This window comes from Protopterus annectens, chromosome 15.part0 (genome assembly GCF_019279795.1).
Source record: "Protopterus annectens isolate FY-2018-M chromosome 15.part0, PAN1.0, whole genome shotgun sequence".
Taxonomy (NCBI): domain Eukaryota; kingdom Metazoa; phylum Chordata; order Ceratodontiformes; family Protopteridae; genus Protopterus; species Protopterus annectens.
The window spans coordinates 666,927,368-666,948,402 of NC_056749.1; the positions used below are offsets into that span (position 1 = coordinate 666,927,368).

The following is a 21,035-nucleotide window of genomic DNA, read 5'->3' on the forward strand; positions in this document are numbered from 1 at the left end:
GAGACAATGATAAAAGTACAGTTTTGTACCTACCATAAATGTAGATGTTCGAGGATCCACATTGCTGCAGTCCTAACTATTGGGGTAGTCCGCTGTCCAGTCGGCCCGAATACCAAAGTATATGGCTGACGTCGGTCAGGGCGCACTAGACTGACGTCAGTACGTCAGGGTACTAATGCGCATGACCGACGTCATATCCTCAGTCTTTTCTTGCCCCAGATGTCAGAAGACCCTGAAAAGCTAAGGCCAAAACCAAAAATTCCAAACATACCTGCACCAAAAATATGTACAATATATACAAAATTACCAGAATATAACCTCACCTACACAACCACCCTTAAACACAGAGGGAAGGAGGGAGGGTAAATTGGACTGCAGCAATGTGGATCCTCGAACATCTACATTTATGGTAGGTACAAAACTGTACTATGTTCTTCATTCCACATTGCTGCAGTCCTAACTATTGGGTAGAATCCCAAAGCAGAGGTAAGGGAGGCTGGCAAATCATAAGGAAGCAGGAACTGACAACATGCCTTGCAAAATAGCTGTGGCAAAACCAGCCCTAGACTTAGAGTAGAGAGGAAGGTGATAATGCTTAGAGAAAGTATGCACTGAACTCCAAGTAGCTGCCTCCAAAATATCCTTAGTGGCCACCCCCTTAGAAATGCTGTAGAAGTGGCAGTAGCCCTAGTGGAATGAGGCCTAATTCCAGCTGGAATCTCCTTGCCATGATGGGAATAACAAAATGCAATGCAAAACCCAATCCACCTAGAAATAGTTTGTTTTGACACAGGCTTGCCCTCGAACCCAAAGCAAAAGAAACAAACAACTGCTGAGACTGCCTAAAATCCTTAGTCCTGCTCAAATAATAACGCAATTGCCTGTGTACATCTAAAGTGTGCAAAATCTTTTCCCCTTTATTTTGGGGATCTGTATAAAAAGTAGGCAAATGAATAGTTTGGTTTAAAGCCACACTAGAAACCACCTTAGGCATAAAGGAAGGATTAGTACGTAAAGATACCCTATCCTTATGAAAAATCAAAAAAGGCTCTACCGCCATAAGGGCCTGCAACTCAGAAACCCTTCTTGCAGAAGTAATGGCCAACAAAAAAGCAGTCTTCCATGACAAATATTTTAATTCAGCAGTAGCCGCAGGCTCAAAAGGTTGTAGAGTAAGTTTCTCCAACACAAAATTGAAATCCCAAGCAGGAGTAGGAGCTCTACGTGGGGGTCTTATATTCTTTGCCCCTCTAAGAAATTGCTTGAACAAAGGATGCGAAAACAATGGTGGGTCACAATCATAGTGAGCTGAAATTGCTGCAGCATGAATTTTAATGGAAGAGAAAGACAAACCTTTGTCCAATAACTCAGTAAGATATTGAAGAGCCACACTCAAATTAGGCTCAGAAATCTCCAAATTGTTTGCTGCACTCCAAAATAAAAATCTCTTCCATTTTTCTGCGTACACTTTCCTTGTACTAGGTCTTCTGGCTTCCATAATCACATTTAAAACTTGTTGAGGAAGTTGAGACCTGCTGTCTTTCAAAACAGAATATGCCAGGCTGTTAGATGAAGAGATTGAAGCTTGACATTGAGCAGGTGACCGTCCCTCTGAGACAACAGGTGTGGAATCAAGGGTAAAGGCCATGGAGGCTTCCTTACCAGACTCCTCAGTAATGGGTACCAGTGCTGCCGAGGCCAATCTGGAGCTATTAAAATCATCCTTGGCGTGTCTTGTCTGACCTTTAGAAGCACCTTTGGGAGAAGAGGCAGAGGTGGAAAAGCATACACATGAAGATTTTTCCAACTGAAAGAAAGAGCATCCACTTTCCAAGCTGTGTGATGAAACCTCTTTGTGCAAAACTTTGGCAGCTGGTGGTTTAGTGGAGAAGCGAACAGATCTATGTCTGGAGTTCCCCATGACACTGTCAATTTTTGAAATACATGAAGATCCAGTTTCCACTCGTGGGGATCCATGATTTGTCTGCTTAACACATCTGCTAAGGAGTTCTGTGCTCCCGGCAGAAACCTTGCCTGAAGAGTTAGTTGCAAGCTGAGCGCAGTCTCCCATAAAATCATTGCTTGCCTGCACAATGGGTAAGAATGTGTTCCCCTTGTTTGTTGATGTACCACATGACAGTTGTGTTGTCTGTTAGAATCAACACCTGCCCTGGAAGAAGTAACTCCTTGAAAGCCATTAATGCAAACTGGACTGCTAACATCTCTTTCATGTTGATATGTAGATGCTGTAGTCTGGCAGGCCACTTGTCTTGTATCCACTTTCCATTTAGATGAGCTCCCCAAGCAATGTCTGAGGCATCTGTCGTTAGAATCTGACTCGCCTCTGGCCGGGTCACAGAGAGTCCCTTGTTTAGGTGACATTCCTGAGCCACCACAAAAATTCCTTTTGAATGCAAGGTATTATTTGAATGACAGTGTCCAAATCCTGGCAGTGCTGTGTCCATACATTTTTGAGATACCATTGCAGCTTCCTCATATGCAGTTTGGCATTGGGAAGCACCAGAATACAAGATGCCATGAACCCTAAGGCTTGAAGGACTGTCCTTGCAGTCAGCCCGGACTGAAGAGATAGTTGATGGAAGTAACTGGAAAGATTCTTTTGTTTGTCCGGGGTTAAAAAGGCCATCTGGGCTGCTGTATTCAGTCTCACATCCAGAAAGCACATGTCTTGAGAGGGTACTAGACTGGACTTTATTTCGTTCACAGAATACCCTAGGCATCTTAGCACTGCTATGACATAATCCAAATGCTGTAGAAGGTCTTCCTTTTCTTGAGCTAGAATCAGGCAGTCGTCCAAGTAAGGATAGATTTGAATTCCTTTTAGCCTGAAGTAAGCTATCACTGGAGCCAGAACCTTTGTGAATACTCTGGGCAGTGGATAAGCCAAAGGGCAATGCAGAGAACTGATAATGAGAATTTCCAGCTCGAAAACGCAGATACTTCCTGCAACTTAGTCTTATAGGCACATGAAGGTAAGCTTCCTTGAGATCTAAAGTTACCATCCAGTGATCCTTGCCCAGCAGAGGTAAAAGCTGTTGTAACGTCAACATTTTGAACTTGGGAATGTCCAGATAAGTGTTGAGGATAGATAAATCCAAAATTGGCCTCCACGTGTTCCCCTTCTTCGGTACTAGGAACAGGCGAGAATAAAATCCTAGGCCCCTTTCTGGCACAGGAACTGGCTGAATGGCCCCTATGTGGAGCAACAGAGAAATTTGCTTGTGAGCCTCTTGTCTTTGTAGAGGAGGAATGTCTGGCATGCCTTTGAAAGGAGGCATGGTATGGAAATAAAACCTGTAACCGTGGTGAATGATATCCAGAACCCATCTGTCTTGGGTAATTAAATCCCAATTTTCTTTGAAAAGAGACAGCCTTCCTCCCAAAGGTGCTGCCAGGCGAGAATGTACTGGCAGCTGAAAAGGCAGGTCATTGGGTCTGCTTACGAAAGGACTGACCCCTGCCCTCACCAGAAGTCTGAGCAGGGGAACTCCTGTCCTAGGCCTAAAAGAACCTTGAGCTCTGCCCCTACCACGTCTAGACCTACCCCTAGACTGGGAATCATAAGCAGGATAAGTCCATCCCTTAGTAGGCCAATTTCTACTAAACTTGGAGGCTGCACCTGCAAAAATCCTTAACAGTTTGCATAGACTTAGCCTTGTCCTCCATTTTCTTTAAGACTGCTTCCACAGGCGAACCAAACAACACATCAGACTGCAAAGGAGCATCCAAAATCCTTGTTTTAACATGCTCAGCTAAATTCTGATCGCTCAACCAGGCATGCCTACGAAGAACAGAACCAGTGGCAGCCACCCTCGAGGAGGCCTGCACAGCATCAAAACCACATTGCAAGGAATGTTTACCCACCTGTTCAGACACATGAACTAAATCCTGCAACTCTTTACACTCAATACCTTCTGCCAGAGCATCCACCTTAGATTTCAATTGTGAAAGGAGATAATTCTGATATTTTAACATGTGAAACTGACAATTCAACGCCCTCATGGCTAAAGTGGAAGAAGTATACACTTTCTTTCCCCATCTATCCAAAGCCCTTGCCTCTTTATCAGGAGGAACAGGATTTTTTAACAACAGAGGCCTTCACACCTTTAGGCCCCTGAGAGACAGTTTCGGGTCTGCCCTAGGACTCTTAAAAGATACTTGTGAGCTGCAGGCACTCTATAGTTCGTATCCGGTTTAACTGGGGCAGGAGGCAAAGAATCAGGATAGAGGGAAGCCACTGCAAAACATCTTCCACCACATTCAGAACAGGAGGTATAGCTAAAGGCCTATGCTGGGGTAAAAAAAGAATTCCCTAAGCCTCTTCCTGGAATCAGAGAAATCTTGGCCTTCCCATTTAAAATGCTCCCTCATGGAATGCAGAGTCTCTGAAAATGAAAAATCCTCAGGAGGAGAAGCTGAAGGAGTAGAATCATCCACATCAGAATCAGAATAAGGAGGATACTCCTGCAAGTCTTCAGCCGAAGACTCAGAAGCCTCGAACATTGCTCAAAACTCTCAAACTCAGGTTCCACCCTAGGCCTCTTATTAGGAGGGGGGCATAGAACCTCTAATCATAGTAATCAAATCCTCTGCCATTTTAAGCATATGTTTCTTAGGCAAAGACCCTGAAGCACTAGGAGAAACCCCCACTGAAGTTAAACTTGGCCTGCCTCTCAAAGAAGCCTTGGAAACAGAAGGGGAGGCTCTAACCACCTTAGGAAGAGAGGGAAGAACAGCCACCTGAGAAGCCCCCTCAGCTTGGCCTACTTCCTGCGAGGATACATCCTGTAACAGTAAAGTCTCTCCCTGAGACTCTAAAGAAACACCTGGCAAAACCTCCGGCTCCACTGAGCCTTCTAAAGATCCGACGTCTGGGACTGTCGGTTCTTCCACTCTAGGCTTTGCTGCTTTGTCCTTGCGCTTTTGGCGGCGGCGGAGCCTCCGACGGCATTTTATAATTACAACGCTTCCCAAAAACTAACCTGGCACAGTCTAACCTTCTCTTAATAGTGCGTTTGTTAAATCTAGCACAAGAGCGGCATCCAACAACGTCGTGCTCAGGCCCTAAACAAGGTATACACAAAGTATGGTAATCCCTATGAGGTATCTGTTTCCCACAAGAAATACAGTTATTCACTTTTTCTGACATCCGGTAAAATACTGAGGCAAGAAAAACCAAAATATTCCCAACGGGTACTTAGCCAACTTTGATTCGGTCTGAAACTCTGACTTCAGAAACTTTCAGAACGCCAACCTGCACTCGCAAAATTGCTTCTGCATCGGACCATGCGGCAAAAAAGACTGAGGATATGACGTCGGTCATGCGCATTAGTACCCTGACGTACTGACGTCAGTCTAGTGCGCCCTGACCGACGTCAGCCATATACTTTGGTATTCGGGCCGACTGGACAGCGGACTACCCCAATAGTTAGGACTGCAGCAATGTGGAATGAAGAACATCTAGTGCCATGCATCTTTTTAGATCTCTCCAAAGCCTTTGATACTGTCTCTCATCCCATTCTCCTCTCCAAACTCTGTCAACTCAACCTCTGTTCAGCAGCTGTCTCCTGGTTCAGTAGCTACCTCACAGACAGACTGCAGTCTGTGAAATGGCACTCTGCTCTTTCTCCTTTTCTCCCCATCAAAATGGGTGTCCCTCAAGGCTGTATTTTAGGCCACTTCGTTTTTAACATTTTTACTAACCAACTTCACATATCCTGTCCTCAAGTCTTCCTTCATACAATACGCAGATGACACCACCACCATTTATATTGCTGACAGTCCCACTGACCTACTAACCCTGACACAAACATCTTTCAACCTCACTGAAACATGGCTAACAACCAACTCATACTAAACCCTAAAAAGACAAAACTACTTCTCTTCCTCACAAAGTACCTTTACCATCTTAAATCCTCATTCACCATCTCTTCCCTCAACAACACTATGATCATAGCTGAATCCCACACTAAACTGCTTGGAGTAATAGTGGACAATCAACTAAAATTTGGTCTTCATGTACTTAACTGCATCAAGAAAACCCACCAAAAACTTGGTTTACTCTATAGAAACAAAAGGTTCCTCACACCCAACTCCAGGATCTCACTAGCCCAAGCATACCTTCTCCCCAACCTCTTTTTCAGCTCTCAAATTTTAACCAACTAAGAGTCCTCACTACTTTCCAAACTTGAAACCACCTACAACAAAGTTGCTAGATTTGCAGCCAATCTGTCCTCAAGATCACACCACTGTCACACTCTCCAGACACTCAGCTGGCTAGAGTTTCCTAATCAACTCTTATTTACCCAACTTCTCATTATCCAAACTATTTTCAATAAGCCCTCTTTTGCCCTAGCATTTCCTCACTTGTCTCCCCCTATAAGCCCCCTCGATCTCTCAGAAGCTCTGACCAATGTCCCTTACAAATTAACAAACCTAAAAAATCTGTTGGACAGTATCTCTACAGCTACTTCTCTGCTCTTGCATGGAACAAGCTCCCCATAACCCTTAGAAACATTTCCTACAGCCACGAATTCAAGAAAACTCTCAAAAGGTACATTAATAGCACATGGATTTGCCTCTGTAATCATTCCACATGAACCTACCCCTTTCTGTATCACTGTCCTCTCTGTTCCTCCCTTCCCTACTACTATAACTCACTTAACAACTGCTCTGTGTTGTACAATTACCCTCTGAAGATAACCCAATGTGTTATGTAAATTCATTCAAATGTTTTATTGTATATTTATTTGCTGTTTTTTTTTTCTTCACTGTTATAATGCCTCTTACTGTATTGTACTGTGGAGCTTTATATACATTTGCTTAGCTGTTTTATTGTAAAATTTTCACTGTATTCGTCTTCAATTTTGTACATTTTCTTGCTTACTTGTACTCTGGAGCTTTTCTCCCCAAGCCTCCGCTGAAAAAGGGCTGTTGCTCAGATGGACTATCTCAGTTAACAAATGTCAAATAAATAATCTTGGCCATTGGCTATGGCTCAGGTAATAACTGAAAAAGATCATTGGACCAGAGAATTCATCCTGTTAACAAATGTTTAAATAAATTCCAGTAATATGTCTGTAAGTAATCTATAAGACCAACCCACAATGGCAAACATGGCTTCCTTGTTCTTTAGTCATTTAGCTGAATCCAACTCTTTGTAACCACAAGGGCTTTAGCACACCAGGGCTCTCTGTCAGAAACTGTTAATTTTAAGTTCTTGCACATTCATCCTAATTGCTTCAGTAGTACTGTACAGCCACATTAGCCTCAGCTAACCCTCTTCTTCTTTTGCCTTTGTTGTTTTCCTAGCTTGGTGTCTTCTCTAGTGAGTCTGCATTCACATTATGTAACCAAAGTATTAAAGCTTTAGTTTTACTATCAGGCCTTTCAGTCAACAGTATGGATTTATTTCTTTAAATGTTGACTGATTTGATGTTCTTGCACTCCACAGAACTCACACATTTTCTCCACAGAACTCGCACATTTTCTCTAACACCACAGTTAAAAAGCGTCAGACTTGCAGTGCACAGCCTTACTTACAGTCCTGCTGTCACAGCCGTCCATTATTAATGGGAAAATAATAGCTTTGATTATGTGGACCTTTGTTGTGAATGTGATGTCTTTGTTCTTTAAAATCTTATCAAGATGTGCCGTAGCTTTCCTTCCAAAAAGCAGATGTCTTTTCATTTCATGGCTGCAGTCATTATCTGCAGAGATCTTTGGGCCCAGGAAAATAAAAACTGTGACTGCCTCCATTTCTCTCATACACTTACAAAGAATGTTTAGAAATAGATGACATGTTGTTGTTGTGTCTTTCGGCGTTTCCTGGTTAGGGGTCGCCACAGCGGAACTCCGGTCCACTAATGATTGGCAGTAGATTTTTACATGCCGAGTTGCCAGCTCTGACGCACAACCTTCAACGAAGGTACACCCATTCACACATGTCTCCACACAGAAGACGCTCTAGCTGAGAATCGAACAGGACAACATCTTAGTGTGAGGCGATAACGCTACCGCAGCACCACCACCGCGGTTAGAAATAGATGACATAATTTTGTTATTTTTCTAAGTTAAGCTATAAACCAACTTTTGCTGCTTCCACCTTAATCAACAGACCCTTTAGTTCTTTGTCTTCAGCCAATAGAATGGTATCAACTGCATGTAAGAGTTGTTGTTAATATTTCTCCCCATAGTTTTGATTCCAGCTTTGATTCCTTTAACCTAACATTTTGCAAGCTATTTTAGCTCGAATGAGGATATAATGCCTTGTTGTACTTTCCCAGTCTTGAACCAGTCATTCGATATTTATGTCGAAGTGTTCCTTCTTGGGCTGAGAAACAAGAATTTTCACCTGGAGCTCTTTTAGGTTTATAGGTTGTTACTAAGCTAATGATGACTTGGATCTTTACAACCCTGTCTGGGCAACCCAACCCATGTGGGTGTAGGGTTGCCAAATTTTCATGTCAAAAATTCTGGACATGTACATGAAAGCAAAATGAGGTACCCCCCCACGCATGCAGAACCCCCACACACACACACACACACACACACGCACAAGCACAAGCACATACACACACACACACACACGCACACACAGCCATTCCGGTGTCCCATTACTTGGCTATTTCTCCATTTCTCCCCAGTTGCTATAAATACTGTTCAAAACTCTGTGTGCATACTGTTTTCGGCTTTACTTCTACAATGATTTCAGATACTTGGATTTAATGTAAAACTTTTATTTTGAATTTTACAGCACAAATACTAATAGCCATTTCCTAAACAAGCAATACAGTCTCTCATAAACAGACATAGCTTTAATACTTCTTTGCCTTTAAAACTCACATTCACTGAAACAGCATTGAGACCTACATTCAAAGAAAATGCATCTGGCCAGTGGTGGATTAAGTTTACCTTTGTTTTTTTTTTCAAATCATAGGCCCCTTGCACACATTTTTAAAGTCAAGCAAACGTTCTTTGATTCACCTTCCTGATTGTATTTTTTAATACATAATAACAGCTAGCAGACATCGCAACTTTAAGACTGGTATGCTCATGCTCATGTAGAATCTCTAATGAAACAAAACGGGCATATTACTGATGTACTTAAATAGCATATATTGCCAGGCTGTAGCAACACAATCCTCTAAAATGTTGGATATGTTAACCGTATGAAAATGGCCATATGTTAGCTCCCTTAAACCAATTCACACTAAAAATCCAGAGAGTTCTAATAGGGTACTTGAGTACAAAACACCCACATACATACTGTCCCAGATGACTATGCATGCCCCTTTAGAGAGAGGGTACATCATCAGATGAGATGCGAAGGCGAAGTCTTCACATAAATAAGATAGCCATATTGCTCTTTGACAGACACTGCTGCTCAACAAGCCTCATCAGTAATCAGGAAGAAGTAATGCTATAGGTGCTCTTTTCATATACCAACTACCTCTCAAAAATGGTAGCTACTTTTCTGTACACTTCTGATTTCTCATTGATAAGCGAATGAAAAACATATGGCTAACGTTCAACTTGCAGCTTTTAGACACACACACAGACACATTGCCCTCAACAAGCCTTATTATTTTTGACAGTGATGATGTGATGACAGTAACAGCACCACTAGTTAGACTGTGTGTTAAATTTGTAGTTGTAAACATTTTGCCAGTAAGCATTGAAACAAAACACATGAACCAATAATGACAAAACTGCTCAATTCAGAACATTTCAACCATAAATGGCCACTCATACTTATGTCATTAAAATCTACCAATATCAGTCAATATGCACAATCTCTGCAGAGTGCAGAAGTAAAACATCATCTAAATTCCACATTAAAGAGATATGTAACTAATGAAGAGTTGCTGCTAGCAAACAATTTTATATTTCAGTGTTTCATCTAGAAATCAATGCATGCTGCCCTTGAAGAATTGATTGCCTATGTTACGTTAAAAAATGGTAAGCTGCCGGTAATATTGCAGTAGGAAATGGATGGCAAACTGAAAACAGGTTCATAGTTACTACTAGGCATCAGGAGGACATACTCTCAGGACTACAGCACCCTGCCCCATTAAAATACAACACAGTATGAGCTGAGGGGAAAAGAAAAAAAAACGGAACTTACATGTGCCGCAGTGTTGGATTAGAGAAAACTCAAAGCAAACACCAGCCAGACTCGTGCTTTGCCTGGGGCTTTTCAGCATGCAGTCCGTCTTCTTTATAATTCAAATTCCGCACTCGTGGAAGACCGTGAGTAGACAGACGTAAACAGTCGCAAAGACACTGTTTTCGTCATCTGCACCCGGACGCAAAGGACGTTCTTAAAGAAGAACGCCCCTAAAAAAAAAAATGTAATTTTTTAAACTAAACGAAAATGTGCACAGTGTACCATTTTTTCCAGACAACACAGGCATTTTCTGTTCTTCCGGACAGTGTCCCTTAATTCTGGACAGTCTGGAAGAATTCTGAACGGTTGGCAACCCTATGTGGGTCCCAAATATGGGCATCTATGGGGGGCATGTTAGTAGTGAGGTAACTAAGGATTTGTAGGGGGGATGTTAGTTAGGGTAATACTTTTCGTATTGATGGCTTCTGTTGATAATGGATGTGGGGGACAGACTGGGGATAAATTTACAATTTCTTGTCCACTTGTCAAGGTTTCATTTAAATAGGGTCAGGGTTGGAGAGCCGATTCCTTGTCTTATCTTAGTAAATTTCCTAGATTATGGATATGGTTGAGGAAGTGAATGAGGAGTACTTACACCAGTTTCATTACACCCTGTAACTGTGGAATATTTGTCATTCTTTACATCAGTGAAGTTTAACCTGTTTTTCCTTAAGGATGTATGTTTAAGACTTATTTTCCTTGGACAACACCCATCTTAGAAAAGTTAAGCTTTGCCTTAGGTGACGTATTACATTATAAATCTTCAAGATAAAATACATCTCCAGCATGAGTTGTAAATTATATTGTGGAGAAGCTTTCTGATACTACATTTTGTTATGGAAATTTTTGTTTTACATTGACTTTTAATTCTCCAAAAGGACTTCTGAACTGGAGGCCTTAATGTGAAGTAAATCTTTTTTGTTTTCCATAAGGATGTGGTTTCTTTAAAAACAAACCTTTCTTTCACACCTAAGGTAGTGTCTAAGGGGACTTTCAGTCAATATTTTGAACTCCCTGTGTATTATGTTTAACAACAAAATGGGAGAGGCTCTTGAACAGTTTTAGACTTGCATAAGTAATTCAAGTATTATCTGGCTAAAGCTGCTTCACTCCGGAAAACAGATTATTTTCCTAATGAGACAGGAAATGCCTTTTGTAAAGAAAAGGCCATCAGAATGGTTGCAGAGCATTACATTTTTCTGTTGTATTCATCATGGAAAGTCTTTGAGGAATAGTGATACCTCAGTCAACCAGAGCTGTGTTTTTAAGCATTTTCTAGAATGTACCTGCTTAGGATATGTATAAAAGTGTTAGCAGTGTGCTACCACATATTTTGTAGTTATCACATTTCTACTTTGGATGGCCAGTTCCCATGCAAATTAGTCTTCTCTAGGGCTTGTCCTTAAAGGGATACTATAACATCCTTCCACCACCCAGGATCAAGGAGCAACTGCCTTGGATTCAGCCCCGATATTATGCATACATTATAAAATGCCTATTCTCAAAGTAAAATAGTTAATTTGATTGGCATGGTTACCTTATAGCATCAGATCTTGAGGAAATTATTTCTTTATTTGTGCTACCTTCCCTCCATCCCCTAAAGGGTATGTAGTTATTATGCTCTAAATTTTTTGTTACTGGCATAATGTGGTCCAACTCCATTAATGTATTTCAAACTGAATAATTAGTACAGGTTGCACTTTCTCCTTACAAACAAGTGATAAGTTCATGCATCAGTTGATTCTTAAAGCGTCGAGTTGATGTAAGCTTTTGAATATGTGGGAAGAGGTCATTGTAGGTAGCATTGAGCATTAGAGAAATACATGCCAAAGCAGAAGCAGTCATGCGAAATTTATTCCATCAGAAGGGCCAAGAAGGGTAAAAACTCTCAAAATTTATGTATAAATGATGCCTCTTGTATCTTGAAGATTTTTCTATTAAGGTGTCACACTCATTTGTGTTTTATATACCTTAATTCGTCATTCTGAGTAAGTGAATTTTTGTTTTATAATCTCAGTAGCGTGTGTCATGTGGAATGCATGCCAACGTCTAGTACTAACATGCTTTGTTTATTTTGTGGTTTCAGGACCAGAAGTGTGGGAAAAGGTTGCCCAGTTGTTTGGAGCCAAGCGCATTGCCATAATGGGTCGAGTGTCAGGGGATGGATTTCGCACTCCATTTGCGACATTGTTACTAGGAAAAGATGGTTGGGTGCACCACACTGACAATGGGATTCGGTAAGGCTGCTTTTATATAAGCGTTCTTCAGTCACATCACCAATTACTGCACATGTAAATGGTGTCCTTGCTTTTACCAAAACAAGGCCTGTTTCCTGCCCTTTTAAAGGTGACTTCATTGTGGAATACAAGGCGAGAGAGCTGGGGTTCCAGGGAAGGGTCAGCAGAATGGGAAGTGCACCAACAGTTTTTTTTTTCTTTCCCAGGAAAGAAGGCTGTCTGGTGTGATGTATTACTACCACTGGCTAGAAATGCTATATACATAGGCTTTTGTTATGGGATCTCACCGATCAGGTACATAATACTATTTCTGTTATCTTGTTGTGGATGTTCTTTATAAAATATTGAGGCTGAGTTATCTGAATCTGTCTGTCCTTCCATGTCCTATATTACGAATTTTGATCTAGTAAGGAGGGCATCTGTAGTGCTGTTTGGAGGTGAGAGGCATTTTCACTGATAGTTCTACCATGTCCTGTAGTCACTAGTCTTAATAACGAACCTTTGTTACCAACATCCCTGTTGGAAACTGGCTGTTATGAATAAGTACAGCTGGAGTAGCAAGAATTGAATGACAATTCAGAAGCAGAAAAGATCCTCTGCTGCAGTGCCACCTGTGGTCACTACATGGCAGTGCAAAAGCAAAGAAAAAAAAATGGAGCACATTTATTGGTAGGGCACAGTTGGCCTTTGCAAGGGTCTAAAAGGAGGAGAGCAGTGAAATGAGTCTGATAACAGGATCACGGCCAAATCACCTGAACATATTTAATTCTTGTATGCTGCAACTGTAGCATTTGTAGAAGTTTTTTTTTTTAACTTACTATTTTATTTTTCATTTTTTACTTTGTCCCATATATGCCCACTTCCCTTCCGATCAGCGTTCCTTTTGGTATTATATGATTCCCCTTCCTTCATCTGACCTAACCCCATTTGTGCAGGTTGTCTGACTTCTCAGTTTGTTTTATGGCTACTTCATTTACCATTATAGACAGAAGATGAAAATGTGTTTTTATCATATCTTCTTCTTTATGGATGGTACTGATAATTGTGTACTACACTGATTATTTCTACCATAACTTGCCCTTATGAAAGCTGCCATACTGATGTGAATTTGTATTTCAGACAAAGGCTGTTCTTCCTGCACTGTGACATTTTTGCTGTCCATTTTCACAAGGTGGTTCTCTCCAGAATGTATTCTGAATTTATTGTACAGTTTGGTGACCAGGTGGGTTGGCTGGTCTACCTACCCCTTTCAGCAATGCTGATAAAATAATTTTTAAAGGTATAATACAGAAGTTTCATGCATTTACAAGAATGATTGCTTAATAAGAGAATATTTCAGCAGTATTTACATAGCATTTAGACAAATAGTTAAATTATGATCCAGTGTTGTCTTCTCCATCTAGCTTCACGCTGTGGGTTATTGGATCCATCTTGGATCCAACACTGGCCAACTCATTCAGACTTCCAACTCACAAGGCTCCTCCTCAATTATGCACAACCCCGACTCCTCAGCTGACCCTCAAATCTAGTTTGCCACTATTCCTGTCAGCAGTTTGATACCGCTCTGCATCATTGTATCCTTTTATAGTACTCTTTATTTTACTGTAGCTTGTAACTCTGTGCTTTTTCTGTTACCCTAGTTAGTGTTTGCTAGTAGTGTATATTTTACAGTAGTTAGCTAGGTTTTCATTAGAATTTCACTGTGTTTGTAGTGCATAGTTATATCAAGGCTTCCCACATTTTTTGTATACTACTCGTCTTCTTATAGGGTTTAATTAGTAAAATTTGGTGTATGTTAATCTAGAGAGTGTTATTTAATAGTGTACATCTAGAGTGTCAGTGGTAGATTTTTCACATAGTTTGTTTGTGGATACTGTATCTCGTTATGAAGAAGGGCTTTAAGAAATGTGTCGCCTATGGGTGCAAACTGCCCTCTCAGGATGCACACGAGAAATATGTCTATTGTTTAGGGGCTGCCCATTTGGACTCCTCATGTTCCATCTGTGAGGAGTTCAGCTCCAGGATAGTTAATGAGCAGTTGGTAAAGCTGGTCCTCAAAGGTCCTCTTCTAACCGGTTCCTACACCTCTGTTTCTTCAGCACTGAGTGTTGGGTCTGATAAGTCATACATGCCTAAGGACTCCAAGACCTCCAAGTGGAATTGCAAGAGGTCCTCATCTGTTTTGGCTCCTAGTCCTTCTTTTTCAGGCTTGCCTGACCAGAAGGCCCCACAGCTTTTGGGTGCCCCGCCTGTCTTGGCACTGTTGTCTGCTGCTACTCCTCTGAGTCTATCACACTCGGTGAGGAATACAAGCAGGGCTGTCTCCAGCTCCTAGTCTTCCCAACACCTTCTTGGTCAAAGTGGTTCCATTGGGTTGGGCAGCCTCTCCCTGCCCATCCTGCTAGAGATGTACCGGAGTCCTTGCCTTCCCTGTCCCTTTTTCAGGTCTCCCTGGCTTGGATCCAGTAGATGGGTTCCACATCATCAAAGTGACTGTCCAAACCCCATTGGTAGCTTCATCTGCTCAGTCATCGAGGTCGGTGGACATTTTCAAGGCCTCTGACTTGGAGCTGCTAATGAGTTCCTCTTGCATACCCAGTGTTATCCATTTTGGTCCAGAACCTGTTTCTTGTTCCTCTGCTCCATCTCCCTGGTTTTCTTCCTCAACCCCTTTGGATCAGAGGTCCTTGGGCCGTGGACAAATTCCCAACCTTGGAGCCAGATCCAGCAGCTTGGCCATCTTCCATTCCAGCTCATTCCTTGGTCTTGTCCACTCAAACTACTTTGGAACTGACTGTATCTTGGGGCTTTGGCATCATGGCTGTTGTTTCTGGGTTGTGCTCAATGGTTCCAGCATTGGGATCATCCCACCTGCTTAGAGAGTTGGTGTTTGACAACTCGGCTCCAGTCTCTATGTTGGAGTGATGTCTAGCTCCCCTGGACCTGGGCATTTCTCTAGCATCATCTGATGCTGGTACCATTTGCTGCAGGAGGCCAGCATCCACTTCAGCCTTTAATGTCATGGAGAGGATGTTCTCCTCTAAGAAAATGGGTTAGAGGAACTCCTCGAGGAAAAGAGGGTTTCCCTAAGCCGCCGTGAGAGGATGTCTCTTTTGGTGACCTCTTGGTGCTTTTTCACCAATGTGGGGGCTGGACAACTGAAACCCCCTCTCCGGAGGAGTCAGTATTTTTGGAGACCTTGGGCGTAGACCCATCCAATTTTCAGCAGGACCTTTTGGCAAAGTGGGAAGGGGGGGATGCATACAGAAATATCCCCTTCCAAGGATAGGATGTCCACCTTCCATGCCAGGGGATGTGGGATCCTGGCACAAAATTTAGGAAGTTTTCTGTTCATGGGTGAGGCAAAGAGATGTATCTGAGATGTACCCCATCAATGGACCAGGTCCAGAAATATATCCATGTGTAACATGCATTCATGAGATTGAGTCATGGACCTGCTGAGTGTGTCTGCCACAACATTCTGGGCTGAAGGGAAGGTAAACAGCCTGAAGAGTGACTTGATTCTGCAAGGCTAGCTCCCAGGCATGTAAGGCTAGTCTGCACAGGAGGTAAGACACTGTACCCCCTTGTTTGTTGACATACCAGAGGACCGTGGTGTTGTCTGTGACCCACTTCAGGACCCCTGGGGAAAAGCCTAGGTTTGAATATTTGAAGAGCAAAAATCAAGGCCCTTTTCTTTTTTATGTTGATGTGCTCCTTTGGGATGTAGACCACACATCTCTGACTTTCCAGGGTTCCAGTGCTGCACCCCATCCTCTTATCTGAAGCATCTATGTACAGCTTTTGAGTTGGAAGGGGTGGTTGTAGGGGTATGCCTGGATTCCTTGTAACCTGAAGAATACACCAATTTATTTCCCTTTGTAAGCAAGGTAGGAGTGGAATGACAAAGTCCAGAGGATGAAAGTGTTGTATCCAAACTGTCCTTAGAAACCACTGGAATTTTCTCATGTGCAACTTGGCTAAGGGGAGCATGGGAATCTTTGAAGCTATGAACCCCAGGAGACGTAGGAAATCCCTGGCAGTCAGGGATTGAAGGGATAACAGGCCCTGCCAATAGGAGGTGAAGAACAGGACCTATTATGTGGGCAAAGAGGCTAGCATCTTGTCTGTTTGAATACTGGAGCCAAGAAAAATGTGGTCTTGTGAAGGGGTCACAGAGGACTTCTGATCATAGGAGGTTACTATTTTATTGGCCTCGAGGCCCTTATAAGCCTAGCCAAGAGTTTAGCCCATGTTTAGACAAGTCGGCACCCAGAGACCATGTCCAGCAGGGACACAGGTGGAATCTCAGGAGTGTATTTTCTGTTTCCCATCCAGTTATCCAGGTTGCACTTAAAAAGGGATAATGAGGTTCTCTGCTTGACATGGAGAGGGAGGCTATTCCACAGATGGGGGATTCTCTGGGACACAAATCTGTCCCACCAAGTCCTGTTTATATCACAGACCAGGTTGAGGTCACATGTATGGGTTGCTCGAGTGGAGCTTGACTTGCATATATGCAGCAGTCTCATCAAGGTGGGGTCTGAGATTGCTTTGTATGCTTGACAGAAGTCACCTCTGAGGAGTCTGTATGAAACTGAGTAGAGGGACAGGGCTTTTAGCCTGTCTGTGTAGGGTAGATGTTTGAGGCCCTGGATTCTCCTGGTGAAGAGCCTCTGTGGGCTCTCCAGCTGCTGCATGTGCTTAGCGAGGTACATGCCGAAGGGGGCATTGTACTCAATAATTGGCCTTATAAGGGAAGGATGCAGAGAGCTTATGATCTCTTTGTCCCTGAATGAGATGCCCTTGCTTATGAGGTGGGCCATGTAGAAAGCTTTCTGTACAACAGAAGCAACATGGTGGTAAAATGTCAGGTTGCTATCAACCTGGTTGCCCAAATCCCTCACTACTGATTGTGTACTTAGGACGTTGTTGTTAATGTGATAATATGTGGGGACATCACTCTCCCCAAATGGGATGATGATGCGTTTATTTTGCATTCAGCTTGAGGCCATGTTTCTGGCACCAGTCATTTGTTTGGGTGAGACCCTCTTGGAGGATGTCCACATCACTTGGGAAATTGATGACTGCACCCAGCTTAGTCATCTGCAAACTTGATCAGCCATAGCCCACTGGTTTTGGCCTGCACCTCAGAGAAGTATATCCTGAATAACAGAGTCCCCAAGACTGATACCTGGAGTATGCTGCTCATTACGGGTCTACTGCTTTAGGTGGCTTCCCTTATTTTTATTAGGTGGGCTCTATCAGTGAGCCGGTTTGCGACCCATCTGGTAACATATGGATTGATGCCTAGTTGAGAGAGCTTATCTACTATGCCTGAGTGGGGAATAGTGTCGAAGGCTTTGGCTAGGTCAGGGTAGGTGGTGTGCACCATCTTCCCCTCGTACATTGCTTTGGCGACTGTCTCAAAGAAGTCAACCAGATTTAACAGACATGACCCTCCCCTTGACAAAGCCAAACTGTGTGGGGTAGAGTGTTTGGAGGTTGCCAATGTCCCTGTTAATGAGGTCCATGATATTCCATTCCATGGCCTTGCAGATCAGGCTAGTTAAGCTAATGGGTCTATAATTTCCTGGATCGGTGGACGCTCCACCTTTGTGTAAAAGGATAACAGGGGCTGTCCTCCACTCGACTGGGACAAAGCCAGTTTGTGAAGCCTAGACTCTCCAGAAGATAAATCATGAAGGAGAGATTCTCTTGAAGAATGTTTGAGGATGGGGGCTGGATGAGAAGATCGTCTAGGTAAGGGAATATCTGTATTCCTTGTAGTCTGCATTGAGCAATGAACAGCAGCTAAACATTTTGTGAAGACACTTGGTGCTGTAGACAGACCAAAGGCAAAGCGCAGAATTGAAAATGTGAGGAAGCAACAGAAAAGCAAAGAAATTTCCTGAATTGTAGGCGAATGGGGATGTGAAGGTAGGCATCGTTGATGTCTAATGACACCATAAAGGCCTGGGGAAGTATGAGGGAAGAAGGGTGGGTAAAGTCAGCATCCGAAAGGTGGGAACTTTCAGAAAGGAATTTAAATGGGAAAGGTCCAAAATGGGCCTCCAGGTGCCATCCTTCCTGGGGACCAGAAACATCCTGGAGTAGAATCCTTTTCCCAGTTGAAAGGACGGGATTTCCTAAATAGTGCCTTGGGAGAGAAGAGTGGAAATGACCTGAGGGAAAAGTTCCAGCTGGTCTTTTGGTGGTTGTGGGATGCCCCTGAAGCAGGAAAGAGTTTCCCACACCATTAAATACCGTTGCTTGATGATGGAAAGGACCCCAGAGTCCTGGGTTATCTGATTCCAAGCAGGAAGAGAAGCAGAGAGGCGAAGAGACAAATGAGTCGATGGCCCTCGAGGTAGAGAGTCACAGACTACCAGGCTTGGCCTGAAAAGGCTGTTTCTGAGAGGGAATGGATGCAGTGGACTTTGAAGAGGTTTGTTAGCTGGTGTCCTTCTTAACCTTTGGAGGGAGGAGGCCTAGCTAGTTTTCTGACAAAGGTGGTTTTGGCAGGTTAATTCCTCTGGAATCTGGGAACAGGGAAAACAAGGATATGTTTTAGGCCCTGGAGCTCTTAGCTCTTCTCTTGCAGTGATTTAAAAAGCTCTGCAGCTGAGCTACCATATAAAGCTTTATTGTCCAGAGGGGCTGTGGCAAAGGGAGTTACTGCCAGCACAGCTATCTAGAATTTTGTAAATAATTATATGTCATTTGTGAATATCAACATGATCTTTATACGTTGCTTATGTTACAACTGTATTAGAACTGCATGCCATGTGTATATCAAACTAGTCTGTACAGACGTGTGTTGAAAAGATATTTTATAAAGTGCATCTTCTTAAAATATATCCACAGTGTGCCCTACTAGAAAAGAACAGAAATGTACATGCACTATTTTAACTGTTTAAATGTATATATTTTAACAGTAGAAACTGGAATACAGGAGGTTAACTTTAGAAAAATAGCTGAAATTAAATTACTTTATGGCTAGGCCATACAAGATGATATTTTTCTGTTTTCAATGTAGCTAGACACAGAGTCTGTGCTGAGAAGCTTTTTGTATTGTCTTCAGAGTGAACTAATTACTAGTTTTGAAAACATGAAGGAAGGTGATTGTTTTATGACTTCCAGCATCTGCCAAAGATCTGAGGTCTGTGTATTTTCACAGGTAGATGCTAAATACTGCTAGATTCCAGCAGTGGGGGTTTCACCTGGGATAGAATCAGATGACAAGAAATTATGTCATTCTGCAAGCTATACCAGCAGTAATTTTGGAAATATTAATTTGAGAGGTCTCTGAGTGAGACATAGTATTCTGTCTTGGACCTGGCAACTAGAAGACCCATTCACCACACATCTGTCTTGCTCTGTAAGTAAGTTTCTAGGGTATGGTAACTCTGTTAGATACAGTCAGGAATATAGCAAAGCTTAGTTTAGATATTTTATTTATTTAATACTGTTTGCAATGTTTTAAATATTTCCTGTGGTTTTGAACTCTGATGTTACTGTGAATATATACTGAGTATTTTCTTGTTCTTTTATTATTTATTATTACGTATATTTAAACTTCTCATTGTGGTTGATCTGTCTACAGATATTTAAGTTTTGAGAGTACTTACGTATTTATTTGGTGACACTGTGGCCACTCCTAATAGCATTGCTCTTGGTCAAACTGCCATTTGTATTAATATTATCCAGTAAGATTGGACACCCTATGTTAAGGGCCCTAAAGTAGCTGATAAGGAGTTGCCTTGTAGCAGTGATAACTACCTTATAGTCTAGGCAAAAGGGGGAATAGCTAGTAAACCTGTGCCAGCCTTTCCCAGCTGTGCATTTGTGTGTAAATCAAACCTCAAAGAGTGTGTGTGTCAGCTACTTGGGCAGGGACATGAAGCACTGGTTGGACAGAGAAGGTGCTTGGAGGTCTTGGTTTAGCCACTCAGCTGAGATCTCAAGTCTGTAGCTGTGCCAATGGGAAGTCTTATTGGGGATCTGGAGAAAGAGAGAGAAACTAGCACAGGACTGACTGTGGTCTCTGTGTGCTCTTAAGGTAAATTGCACTTGATGCAGAGAGCTGGATCTGGAAATACTGTGTACCTGTCATCCTCCCAGTGTTCGTCCCCCACTGGTACCAGTGGTGAGGATGGAGGCTCCTTGACTACTGGTCCAGTGATGGGGTGTCACAGGGGCATCCATTATTTTGCCCTTAATATCATCAGGTAAGGGTTGTAATCTGAGCCATGAATACCTCCTCTGGACTGACTTAGAAGCAGCTGCCCTGGCAGAGGCTACCACGGCATTATAACTGCACTTGAATAGAGTGCCTTGTAACCTGGGCAGAGGAATTGAGGATAGAGGAGAGCTTAGCCTTGGTGGGTGAGTCATGGAGCTCTGACAGGAGCTTCCCTGCGTCTGACAAGAGAGCTAGGTAATATTTGGCCATATGGGTTTGATATTTAGTAGCAATCTCAAAACTGGCCAGCACCTTGGTGAAACTAAAAACTATTTATTAGTGGTAACTCCAAAAGCTATAGTAAAGCTATAGCTATATTAAAGCAGTCAAACTGGTTTTGGCATCCGTATGCCTTCCTCAGTGA

General features: G+C 42.6%; 1 protein-coding gene across 1 annotated transcript in view; it reads left to right on the top strand.

Moving 5' to 3' along the window:
- TRMT12 (tRNA methyltransferase 12 homolog) overlaps nucleotides 1-21,035 on the top strand; it is a 452,768-nt gene that overhangs the window by 364,264 nt on the left and 67,469 nt on the right. Inside the window, exon 4 of the mRNA XM_044057512.1 lies at nucleotides 12,276-12,426. Within this exon, the coding sequence (XP_043913447.1) occupies nucleotides 12,276-12,426 (151 nt within the window). The remainder of the gene's footprint in view (nucleotides 1-12,275; nucleotides 12,427-21,035) is intronic.